Below are 12,774 nucleotides of genomic sequence, written 5' to 3' on the forward strand. Positions count from 1 at the left end.
CAAGCACCAATGGACATAAAAAAAACTTTCATTTAATTTTCAAGTTGTTTAGAATGCCATCTACATACCAAAACCATAAATTTAAACAAGAAGAGATTATATATTTCTTAAGCGTTGTGGATAAGACATGACTTTTGGGTTTGTTTTTATACACCATTAACAAGCAACTATTAATCAACAGGAGTTTATTATTACATATTAATATATTGTGAAAATTATTGGAAAGTAATAGTTAAAGAAATGATGGAGTGTGAAGTTTTGGCATCAAAGTATGCAATCTCAAATACAGCATAGCCCTTTACAAATCGAAATTTGCCAGTTCCAGACACCACAGAGACCTCTCTAAATTTCTCACGTTGACGACTCACGCCTTCGACCTCTATGCTACTACCATTGTACTGCAAGTTCGTGAACACAACTGAAAGTTGCCACAAATGCATTAGCGCCATCGAGGCCCGACACTACAAGCACCCCTTGGGCCCGGCCTACTACAGAGGATAATGGGTTTGGGCTCAGCATGACCGGGTCGTCCACTGCAAATATGGTTCCGAATTGGTCGAAGGACCATACCTTTCCGGTGAGATCGGAGAAACGGTTGCGTTGGATCCTTCTGCTGTGTCTTGCAGGTACAAAATCATGGTTTTTGGAAGAGGCTCTTTAGCTTCAGCTACGTAAAGCACTGTTGTGGATAGCAAGAGTATTGAAAATATTGAGAAGGAGAAGAATTTGGATGATGCCAGTTTTTGTTACTACTAATGTTTGAGATGAATTTGGATTGAAGTTTGAGTGGATTTATAGTACTAAGATCAGGATTATGTTTTAAGCAGAGGTTATTAGATTTTTCATGCCATGTGTTATGCATGTCAAAGTCAATGATAATAATAAGAAATGTTCAAGATGTGCACAAATGGACATGTTTCATTCCCTTTTCACGTTTTGGATTGACACAATTTTTCATTACACATCAGCTACTTTTTCATCCAAAATCAATTTACTTTCCAAAAAGATTGTTTAAAAATAAACCAGAAAACAAAAATAGTTCAGGATGTTTTAAAATCCAAACTGTCCCAGTTTTAATAAAATGATAATCTCGATGGACGAATTTAGTAGTTCTTCTGTTTTCTATCAAACACAGTTTTTTCGACTAGGACTACAACAAATTTGTGAAAACGTGTTTATCTTTTCAATATCCTGTAATTATGCACTTCCGGTCGTTGTTTTATAATATGATCCATCAAACAAGTTTTAAAAAACTAAAAACAGATTATCAAATGCACCTCTAGATATTGTTATGGTTTAAATATTAGTGACTTAAGTTTAGTAACTTCATACCCTAAATATCAAACCAGTAACATTTGATTTCAGGACAAGTTGATTTTCAGCCAGAAAGACTTTATCCCCAATCCTCATATTTATATAGGAACGTGGGCTGCATACTAGGGTTGAGTAAGTATTAAAAAACTAACTTAAAGATATTCTCTTCTCTAAAATTGGATTTCAAGAATCATTATAGTACTATTTTAAATAAAACAATTTTAAAATTGGATCTCAAAAATCATTATTACTACTATTTAAATAAAATAATTTTAAAATCGGATCTCAAAAATCATATTTAATACTATTTAAATAGAATAATTTTAGTGGACAATAAAATAGATCACTATTAATTTAATCTACAAAATTTCATAAAAAGAAAAATACAAATGTAAACAAGACACTGTGATTAAGGAGTGTCTCTCATAGAAACAAGATAGATTCATCATCTTAAAATCATAACATTATCTAAATCGAATACCTGTAATGATTTTGTGTTGGTCGTGTTCGGTCCTCGATCCGAGCACTCAAATGTAATAGCTTCGTTAGACATGTTCATTTGGAAAAATACCTACCTCGGTCTGGGATGAATATGCACTCAATGACATGTTATGAGGTCGACCCAGATACGTGATAAACCATATTGTAAAGATAATTAAAAGTAAAGTCACGGGAGAAATAACTGAAGTAGTTAAGCGTATATATATTTTCGATGTAAATAAAAGTTGTTAGAAATGTTGTTGCGTTGTACCTGAAAAATGAAGGTACACGTTAACAAAATATTCTTGTCATTTAAATTATATCCTTGTTGTTGAAATTATATTCTTGTTGATGAAATTATTGAAGGAATGTCTATAAAATGGTTTAAGACCCTGAGTAAAAGTAAGTTTTTTTTGGAAAGAACTATAGACTGAAACAAATTTTATAGTTTGAATGCTCTTACTGATTTGATCGTCGGAATGTGATCAACAAGTAGAGTCCCCTTCATCACAAAGCATTGGCATCTCAGTTCAGCAGCATCACATGAAGATGAGTCAAAGCGGAGCTCACTACCAAGTCCGACCAAGGTCAGCAAGCGAGAACATTTGGTGCCCACCATGGGGCACGATAAAATTTGACCCCACCCGCATTTACGGTTGAGCAATCCAACGTGATGAGAAGTACCAGATAAGGAACGTAAGGATCTAAAGGAGGTGAGGCTCCAACCTTGCAAAAGAGAAAAATGAGGAATACCGACGTGAGTAGGAGCGGATTCGGGAAGAAGCTATAGCGGATCAAGAACTCCTCCGTGAGGAAAGGCAGCTGAATCAGGCACGTCTCATTGCAGAGATTGAAGCTTCTCGAAAAGCTATCGAAGAGCATGCACAAGCTAATGAGGAGTTGCACAGGGCCAATAAGGACCTGCTGAGGGATAGGCACCGTCATGGCTGAGGTCCCACCCGGGAACGTTCCCTGGACCTGTCATCAAGGGACGATCCAAAACTGTTCTTTCAACAAATCATGGAAGAGCCTATGCTGCCCCATTATATCACACCCAAGATCGCCCTTTTTTCTGGTGTAAAGGACCCTGAGAATCATTTAAAGGCGTTCAGGGCTCAAATGATCATCTCTGGAGGGTCAGATGTAGTCTGATGTAAGATGTTCGTGGGCACATTCACAGGAAGAACTCTGCAATGGTTTAGTGGAATCTCGGATGGACACATCACCTCTTCCCCTCGGTTCTATAGAATGTTTAAGGACCAGTTTTCAGTAAATAAGGTCATATCGAGGCGTTACCTGAGGTGCGTGAACGAACTACAACCCATATCGAGGTCGTGCTCAGGAAAAACGATAGCTCACGATTGAAACAACCCATGTACAAGGAGAACAACTGAGATCGTTCTGCCAGAAGTAGTGAAGTATCCACCATGAAAATAATGGAGCAGAGGTACGCCCCATATGTTGCAAAGAATGATGAACCTAAGACAAAGGCCAGGGAAGAGATGACGACCAGGCTTAGATTTCGGGTATCCTGCAGATAACTCATAGCATGCCTGGGGTGTCGAATAAATTGAAGTTTCCTCAAAAGACAAACCGGTTTTCGGGATCACATAGGGATATTTGGTGTGATTTTCACTGAGCTTATGGGCATGGAATCGAGCGATGCATTGCCCTAAGTTATCAACTGACAAACTTAGTCAAAGAGGATTTCTTGACAGAATATCTCGAGGTCGCCAAGCGAAGCCAGAAGCGAAAACCACATTCTTGGAGCAAAAGCATGAATTAGGAAGTGAAATTGAGAGGGGAAATTTTTGATGATTTGAAGAGAAAGTATGAAAGAAAGTTAGGATGTTTCAATTAAGATAAATAATGTGAAAAATGTAGGGAAAATTTGAGTGATGTAATGAGAGTGATTGAAATTATATATTTTTTAATCAATAAAAATATAAATTTATACATTTACCCTTATATTTAAAATTGTTGAAAATAAATTAATTTATTAATTGTAAATTATAATTATTTTGAATTAAAATATTATTTTTGATAATTGAAATATTATTTCCAATATATTAAAATATTATTTTTATTAATTAACATGTTATTTCTTGTATGAAATATTAATACTATTAAATAACAATGATTTATTTGAAAAAGCTAAAAGTAACATTGTAAAACCACCTTTTAATTGTGATTTTCTTCACAAATCAGTGCATTATCCCTAAAGAACCAAATTGGCTATTTGTATCTTTCTTCACCGCTCATTCTTCATAAAACCACCTTTTAATTGTGATTTTCTAGATAAATCAATGCACTGTTCCTAAAGAACCAAATTGGCTATTTGTGCATTTTTTTCACCACTCATTCTTAATAAATTATAAAATACAAACACAAACATTATTTTTTTTCTTTCTGGATGAATAGTAATCACCCAACATTATTTTCTTGTTTTCACCCAGACACACAACGGTACCTCAGAGAAACAAGGTAGATTCACCACTCTTAGAACCATAAGATTATCTAATTCGATTACTTGTAATAATTTTAATAATTGATCTTACATCCATCATCGATGATAAGGACTCAAAACTCATTAGGCAATAAATATCCGTTCCTTGATGATCATCTTACCATTTTGAAGAATATGGCTATCAACTCACATATGATTTTCCAAGTTATGAATATAAGGACTCAAAACTCATTAGGCAATAAATATCTATGATCATCTTACCATTTTGAAGAATATGGCTACAGGCTCACATACATAATAATATATGTGAGCTGCTTAAAACAGAGGTAATTTGTTTCAAACACTTAGTATATACAAATGTGATCTCATTAAGAAAGTACGAGACATTCAAACAGGAGTTAGTTAAACATAAGGATAGAGTTGATTTTTAGATATTTCAACAATGTATTATTTTATTATCAGGATTACAAAGAGCTCTGTTCAATGACCTGCAACTGACTTCGAAGACTCTGATTGTCTTCCAAGAGGCGATCATATTCCATAAGAAAACCTTCCGACTGCTTTTTAAGGGCCTCTACTTCAGTTTCTAAAGTCTTAGCCTCATTTCCTTTTGTCTCACATTCAGATTCCAGTTTCTTAATTTTGGATTTCAATGTGGCAATTTCTGTCAATGTTTTCTGTTCCTCTGCATTGCCATTTTTGCCATCTTCAAAACTTCGACTTTGTTTCTTAATAACCTCATTGGTCTTTCTTAGTAAACGGAGTTCTCTTATGTAATGATGCAATCTATCAATCATAAGAGAGAGAAATAGCAAAAATCCTGCACAAATTATATGCAAAATTATAAATAAATAAAAAAGACTACAACAACATTCATGACACACAAAAAAAAACACTTAAAACATAACAGAGAAAATCTATTTCAACTCTAGTATCAAAGTCGTTAATTTATTCCCACTGAGTTAAATTATATAATATAATCACTTCTCACTGTTCAAAAGAATTCTGTCCATCCGTGTTAATCAAGTACTTATTATCATACACATGAGATCAACATAGAAGTAGATCATAGAATTCATGCCTGTTGGTTTCTTTGGAGAAAATGTTTCTAAGTATTATTGTGATTGACAGGTGGCAGGTGCTCTTGAACTCAAAAAGGGAAATTTAAAGAAACTGCAATAAGACCAGATATGCTTTTGTGGTACGGGATGTTTGATTGGGCGATAAAGTACCAACAAGAGTATGTCCAAAATGTAGCAGAGATGAAAATGCCGTGGTACATAGGATATACAAGAAAATAAGAAATTAGGACTGGATGTAATGGAAAGAATGTTAGAAACAAAACCTATTGAGGTAGAGATGGTATGGTAGAGTCTTAGATAAGATTGTTTGGCCATGTCATGAGAAGACCATCAGACATCCCGATAATAGTTGGTCATATGGAAGAATACACAATAAATAAAGATATACCCAAAAAAGCTAGATCTTAAAGCCTTTATCTAAAGTTAGATTTTGATAAAACAGAATGAATACTTTAGCTGTCTTACTAGGTGGGAAGAGCCTCTTGTTGATGTTTGACACACTTCAGAAAAGGAAACAAAACAATGTCAATCAAGCTAGTCATTGACATAATCAAATAATATTATATTACGTCTTCCACAAAGAAGAGAAGGGCACTCACTCTTATAATCTTATTATAGAGTTATACAGTAAACAAATGTGCTGATATGATTTATATCACAAAGCTACAGATTACCATGGTCACCATGCCATCACTTCATTCTTCAGATTACCACATCACTTGCATGTTTCTACTTCCCTCTCTTTCCGTTCTAATTTCCTTATAAGACTAATTTTCCATTTTTTTTCTTATGATTATCCATGCCAAACTTTTACTTAAGACCTCACAATTCAAATTCAAATAGACAATTGAAAGTATTATAAGTGTCAAACTCCTAAAATTTCAAGCAATCAATTATATAGTAAGCTGATGACGATTCACATCCCTTTCCTAGAACACCTTAATCACCTCTACCCAAAATAAAAACCCATTCCCACGAAAGTTTGAAACGACCTGCCTAATACTGAATCATTCTACACCAATTACTACAAAAGATACGAAGTATGTGAAACCACTAGCACCATTTCTAATTCATCAAATAGCACTGAAGAACCAATATATAAACGGAAATCCATATTATACGGAAGCACAAAGTCGGGTACTTTTTAAATATAAGAACTAAAACGTAAAGATTGTTCAGATATAAAGATATAGAGGCCAAATCAGTAAGTAATTAAACAATAAAAAACAACACAATGGAATTTCCTAAAAATATCATCTATCATTGTAATCACATATATGTAAAATAGCACAAAAATCCACAATCACTTGATCCATAAATCAGCATATATGTATAATAGCACAAAAATCCACAATCAATTCCATATATCAATAAGTAATTAGCAGTTACTTTTTACTCCCACAATCAACAAAAATAAATAAATAACTCAAACAACTTAACCTAATTCCCAAACCCAAAAAAAGAGGGGTTTGAGTTTAGAAACAAAAGAAAAGGTTTTTGAGAGATACCCATGAGTGAAGCTTCCAACATGTGTTTGGACATGAGAACTTGGTCGGTGGGGTTGAGTATACCGGCCTCAAGGGTGCGTTGCTGGATCTTGATCATGCTGTAGAGGCTGGAAGAGAGCACCACCACCAATGTGGCGCCCACCGTGGACACCACGATGGGGCCACGGCCACGTTTAACCCGATCGAGGGAGATGATGACGAGTTTTCTGAGAGAAGTCTTGAAAACGAGGGTGAGAATCAGAAGCATTTCGCTGAAAATTGCAGTATAGAGTAGCTGCAACATCTTGTTGGATAACTGGCAGAAAATTCTAGAGAAGAGAATAGAATAGAAGAGAAGGTCTGAATAGAGGAAGAGAAAAAAGAATAGAGGAAGAAGAAAAGAAGCGTGTGGGTTCACTAAGGTATGCGCTGATCCAATGCGGCATGTGCTTGGAATTTTCTGTATTCAAAACTTTATTTTTCATTTCAAACTCCAAAACAAGTCAAGGTCAAGGAATACGTGTTAACTCATGCGAGAGAAGTTATATCTTTCTTTCCGATTAAAATCTTACAGATAAAAAAATAGAAAATTTTATATAACTATTGTGGTTTGAAAAATTTATACTTATTTAGAAATTTAGCTATTTGGAATGGGTATCTTTTATTTCTCAATTAAATAATATACGGTTTCTTTAGACTAATTTCTGCATCAGAATATTAAAACAATATAAAAAAAAGTATAGAATTATTTTTAATTAATTGAAAATAATTTAGGTACTTATAAAAAAATTCTCTCTAACCAGCTAAAAGCTATCAAATAAACATAACTACTTATTAAAACACAACTTAAATGTTGAGTAATTATATATTTAATAACTAAAAGTTTTTTTAATTTATTTTAAATTGTTAAAATCTAAAAAAAAATTATATAAATTAAATTTCGAGTCAAATTCGTGTAAAGAATTATTCTTCATTATAATTTAAAATAGTTATTATTTCTCAATAAAAGTAAATATTGTATTAAAATTAAAAATAAAATCAATAATTAAATTAATAATAAATAAATATAACGTTAAATCAATAATTCAAAAGGGTGTAGCAATAAAATAATAATCTAAAAACTATAGTCATAAACATGATTTAAACATTAAGATCTTTTAATATAATTAAGAAATATAATTGGTAAATAGAACTTACATATTAACCGAATATTTTATAAAGTTAATATAAATAACTTATTGAAATCAAATTATTAAAATACCATCTTCCCCCAACTCCAAAAACAAAATTATATGAATTTCATCTAGCAATCTTATTTACCATAAATAGTAGAAAGCTAATTTTTAATTTTTTAAAACTTCTCTAAAAATTCTTATAAAATGTTAGTAGAAGTATACTCTTAATAAATAATAGTATAATCCTAATATAAGAGGCATTGGTAATAAGGTGAGGAATAGAATGGAGGTTGTTGATCAATTATGACAAGACATAATTAATTATATACCCAAATAGCTGTCTAAATAACACAGAGACCGTGACAGTTGAATAAAATTTCCAATACATTAAAATAGAAAATTATATTTGTATACCTTCCATCAAATCAAATGTTGATATAGTGAATTGTCAAATATTCATTCTTTATTTTTAATCACTTCTAGAAGAGTAATTTTTTTTATCAATATACAATTTATTTATATAAGAAAAATAAATAAATAAATTAAAAATATGTTTAGAAGTACGATTTTAGAATAAAATTATAAAAAAACTAAAATTGTATTTAAAATAGTGATTACTAAAAAATATTAAAAGCATCCTCTAAAACCTATTATTTTTCAAATTGAAAATAATTTATATTTCTTCTAAATTTTATTATGGAAATACATGCACTTTTTCTATTCTTATTACACTAAAATATATATAATTTTATAATTTTATTCCTTTTATTATTTTTATAAAAATGAATAATTAAAAAATAATACTATTTAATATATATATATATATATGTATGTATGTATAATTTTGTAAAAATAATAAATATATGTATACATTACTGTTATTTTAGAAAAAAAAATATTTTTAGTTATTTTAAAATGAAGATAATTTATTTAAGTCTTTCTTTATTTTGTTAAATAAATTATTTTTATTTATTAAAAAAATTATCTAATTAAAAAAAATTATCTAATTAAAAAATAATTGTGTATTTGTAAAGCCCCCCACCTTCCTTTTTTTTTTCTCTCTCTTTCCTTATTTCTTCTCTCTTCAATTTCTCTCTCATAATTCATCTATTTCAAGATTTGATCACACCTTGCAGTAGCCGGTCGAGGAGACATATTACATTTATAACCAATCAGATTTTCAAACAGAACAAGTTCAGTTTTCACTCTAAAGATCATTTATTCTTTTTTTTTTCCTTATGATTTAACCATAAACTTTGATGGGACGGTTGATGAAAATTATTTTTCTTAACTTGGTTTACCACATACTGAATTTTGGTAATGTTTTGAAAACATGTTTTAGATTCGTAGATTTTGGAGTGGTTTCCCATTGGAGTTGAAGTTTCCACTGGAATAAAGAATTTTAGGTAAGGGAAGTTATCTTTGTTTTGAATAGAACTTTTTTTTTCTTTTTTTCAGGGTCGGGTAAGGAGCCAATCTGATACAAACCCAAAGATGACTAAAAAACACTACAAGCAAATTACAAAAAGGACAGTCATCTCAAAATACAAAGATGAGGCTCACCAAACATCAAGACAATATCAACAGAAGAAGAAGCCATGAGCCAGAGCATCTCAAATTCTTCCTGCTAGTCTTCTCAAATGAGTAGGAAATGTTGTAAATAAGTTGGGCTCAATTAGAGGATCCAAATAGTATAAATAAGCTATAATAAAGTGTCTTTAGCATAGTAGGGGGTGTGGGTAACATTCTACCTTGTTCCTAGCCCATTTGAAGGCATTTTGACCTAGTTTCTAGAAAGATAAGCCTAGAATACGGGATTGACTTAGTCAAACCCTATAGCTGCCAATTTTTTCCCCTTTTCCCATTCTACCCTCTTTTCTTCTTTTTCAAGGCTCCTAAATCTATAAATAGGGAGACCTACCTTCATTTTTTTCCATTCCAATTCCATTTTAATTTCAATTCCAAAATATGTCTTGTTCTTGTTTTAGCTTCCTTGTTTTCAATTCGGTTTATATTCTTGCTCTCCATGTATTTGCTTAAATTCTGCACCTATATTTGTCATTCATCTTCACCATTAATTGTGTTTTTCCTTTGGCCTCATGGAAATGAACTTTCACATCTACTTAACACTTGTTAAGTTAATGTCCAGTGAGAATTTTCCTTAGGCTTCTCACCTTTATTTGTCCTAAAATCTAAATTTAAGTAAAGTGTCACTAATCAAATGAACAATCCTAAAATCAACTCACATCACAACCCTTTTAGTTTCCATAAATTACGTCGATCATATGTCTTGATTGCCATACAACATTCACCATTCAAGGGTGAATGTGTCATGATTAACCAACCGAACTTTAGTATAGCTGATTTAGATAATAAGTTGATCTACTAACTAAATTGGTATGTTAGAGTACAAAGTTGGTTAAACTGAATTTGATTATGAGATGATGTGTTTATGAGTTTGAATAGTTGAGGTTGAGATTGTATTGAAATTATTAAAGAATGATGTTTGAACAAATTTTAGTCCGAACTAATATTTTTGAACGATTTAGATGTTATATAGTTGGATTGTTCTTGAATAATCTTTAAAAAATTAATTATTAATTAAATTTCTTTCTTTCTCTTTCTTTTCTTTTTATATCTTCAATAATTTGATTATATATTATTTCTTTTTTATAAATATAAAATGAATATTAATTAGTATATTCAATTGAACTGTGAAATTTATAAATGATATGAATTGGTGTGACTGATGGAATGAGTACGAATTTGAGATATATATGTAATTGGATTTGACAAATCTTAAATAATGTAGGAGTGAATGATATGCATCGTATGAGGACAGTGAAATTGTATGAGATCGAGATTGATGGAGGAGGGCCAAGCTCACCACTATGAAAGCCAAGCTCCAAGTCTAGACCGTCTAGAACCATGTGGGGAGCGTCTAGACTCAAGAGGAGAGCGTCTATACTCAAGAGGAGAGCGTCTAGCACAAGATGAGGGGCGGCTACATAAGGAGCGTCTAGGAGGAAGCCTAGACCATCTAGGACCAAGCACCTTCACGCACAAATGGGTCAAGCAACGGATTGGAGGGAGAAGAACTTATACATGCTACATGGAGGCCCATTAGGGGGTGGCTTAGTAGTTAGTGTAGTGTTAGAAAGCATAAACTTGTCTTATATGTGATTTACCCTAGATTTTGTGCACATTCTAGAACCTTGCCTCACATGGCCGGCCATGTGGTCCATGTGCCATGTGCCTTCACATTTCCATTTCATTTTGCTTACATTTCATGTGAAATTAGCTTAACATTTACGACCTCCTTAGCTTATAAAAGGAGATGCCTAGCACTTGTCTTTGCAAGATTAATGAGAGTAATGTTATGCTGCCCACATTGCCATACATTGCTTTTGCCTAATTTCTAGGACCTAATCTTCATCTTCATCACCTACCATAGGGCTGGCCGAACCTCCCTTCTCTCATACTCATCATGCACCTTCAAGATCACCATCACTCCTAGGAGGATCTTGCACATCTCAATCCATAGCTTCCGCACCCTTGTTCACAAATCCAAGAAGAGCTCCATGACAATGCCATCATTTGGTATCATGAGCATAGGTTCTTCAAAGATGAGTAGTTCTTGGTCATTTTCATTTTGAGTTCTTCTTATTTTTCCTAGTTGTTCATCTTGTTTTCATATTTGTCTTGCTGTTTTTTAATTTTTGCTTTGAATTGGTGTGCTGTTTGGAAATTCCAATCGGTGCATCTTGTTCAATTGTTCTTGAGCAATCTTTGTGCAATTTTTGGTAGGATTCCATACACTTTGTGTTGCTGTTTTTATTTTAGGTATTTGAGTCCTTATTGCAATTTTATTTGGTTCATTTTATGCTCTTTGAGTCTTTTAATTTCTGAATCTATATGTGTTTTGGCTAGTCATGTTTTTCCAAAATGTCATCAAATCATAGTGGTACTTTGTTTGGCTTATTTGTTTCTTGATTTTGGTCTAAATGTTTGTTTTGAATCTGCTTTGTTTTTTTATCCTTTGGTGCCTTTTATTTTTTAGCTTGAGTTCATATTTGTGTTTAGATCTACACAAATTCCTTTTCATCAATTCCATTGTGTTATCTTTTGGTCTCTTGCTGGTTTTTTTTTCCAGATTTTACAGAATCCCCTGTTTTACATAACTCTGTGCTGGCTGTTTTGTTTAAGAAAATTGTTTTCCTACATAGGAAATTTTTTATTCTTTGGATTATGCAAGATTGAGGTGTTATAGAAAAGACAAAAAAAGAATAAGCTCAAAAGAGTCAATAGAAAAAAAATGATAAATATTATAAAAACAGTGTGCAAATCTGGGCGCTACAGTTGGCGTAACTGAACACTGATTTTGAAAAATTTATTCAAAAAAATGGTTCATGCGTTTGAAGTGAAACCAACGCCAGAATTTAGTTAAGATCTTGAATATTTTGCATATAAATTTTCAGAAGCAAATCTTAAAAGGGCAGCTCAGCATAAATCGGGGAAAATCACGCTCTCTGGCCCACAACAATTTTTTCAATGGTGCTGTTTTTGATTTTGAAATCAATTCTAGTGCTATTCTTAGGATCCATTTTGTGTGCCTACCTTTCTTTGAGTACCTTTATTTGCTTGTCTAATATTTATTTGGAACTCTTTCTAGTTGTCACATTTTAACTCCATTTGTGTGGTACTGTTTTTTTTCAATTAAATTGTTTCTTGCTTTAATTCTTTGGCCTCTAAATTTGGTGCTGGAATTC

The 12,774-nt window shown here is 32.2% G+C and overlaps 1 protein-coding gene, 1 non-coding gene and 1 pseudogene across 2 annotated transcripts; all 3 read right to left on the minus strand.

Moving 5' to 3' along the window:
• Positions 1–215: 215 nt before the first annotated feature.
• On the minus strand, positions 216–2,739 carry LOC137834189 (dirigent protein 23-like; annotated as a pseudogene).
• A 1,852-nt stretch (positions 2,740–4,591) lies between these two features.
• On the minus strand, positions 4,592–7,398 carry LOC137821184 (uncharacterized). Its single transcript, XM_068625659.2, has 2 exons — positions 6,852–7,398; positions 4,592–5,081 (listed from the first exon to the last, which is right to left on the minus strand). The coding sequence occupies exons 1-2, from the start codon at positions 7,132–7,134 to the stop codon at positions 4,726–4,728; spliced, it is 639 nt and encodes a 212-aa protein (XP_068481760.2). The 5' UTR covers positions 7,135–7,398; the 3' UTR covers positions 4,592–4,725.
• A 2,838-nt stretch (positions 7,399–10,236) lies between these two features.
• On the minus strand, positions 10,237–10,361 carry LOC150023064 (U11 spliceosomal RNA). The gene has a single exon (XR_016517901.1). It is a non-coding gene; the product is annotated as a U11 spliceosomal RNA (small nuclear RNA).
• Between the last annotated feature and the right edge of the window lie 2,413 nt (positions 10,362–12,774).

The sequence above is a fragment of the Phaseolus vulgaris genome, chromosome 11, assembly GCF_051622355.1.
Source record: "Phaseolus vulgaris cultivar YP4 chromosome 11, ASM5162235v1, whole genome shotgun sequence".
Taxonomy (NCBI): Eukaryota; Viridiplantae; Streptophyta; class Magnoliopsida; order Fabales; family Fabaceae; genus Phaseolus; species Phaseolus vulgaris.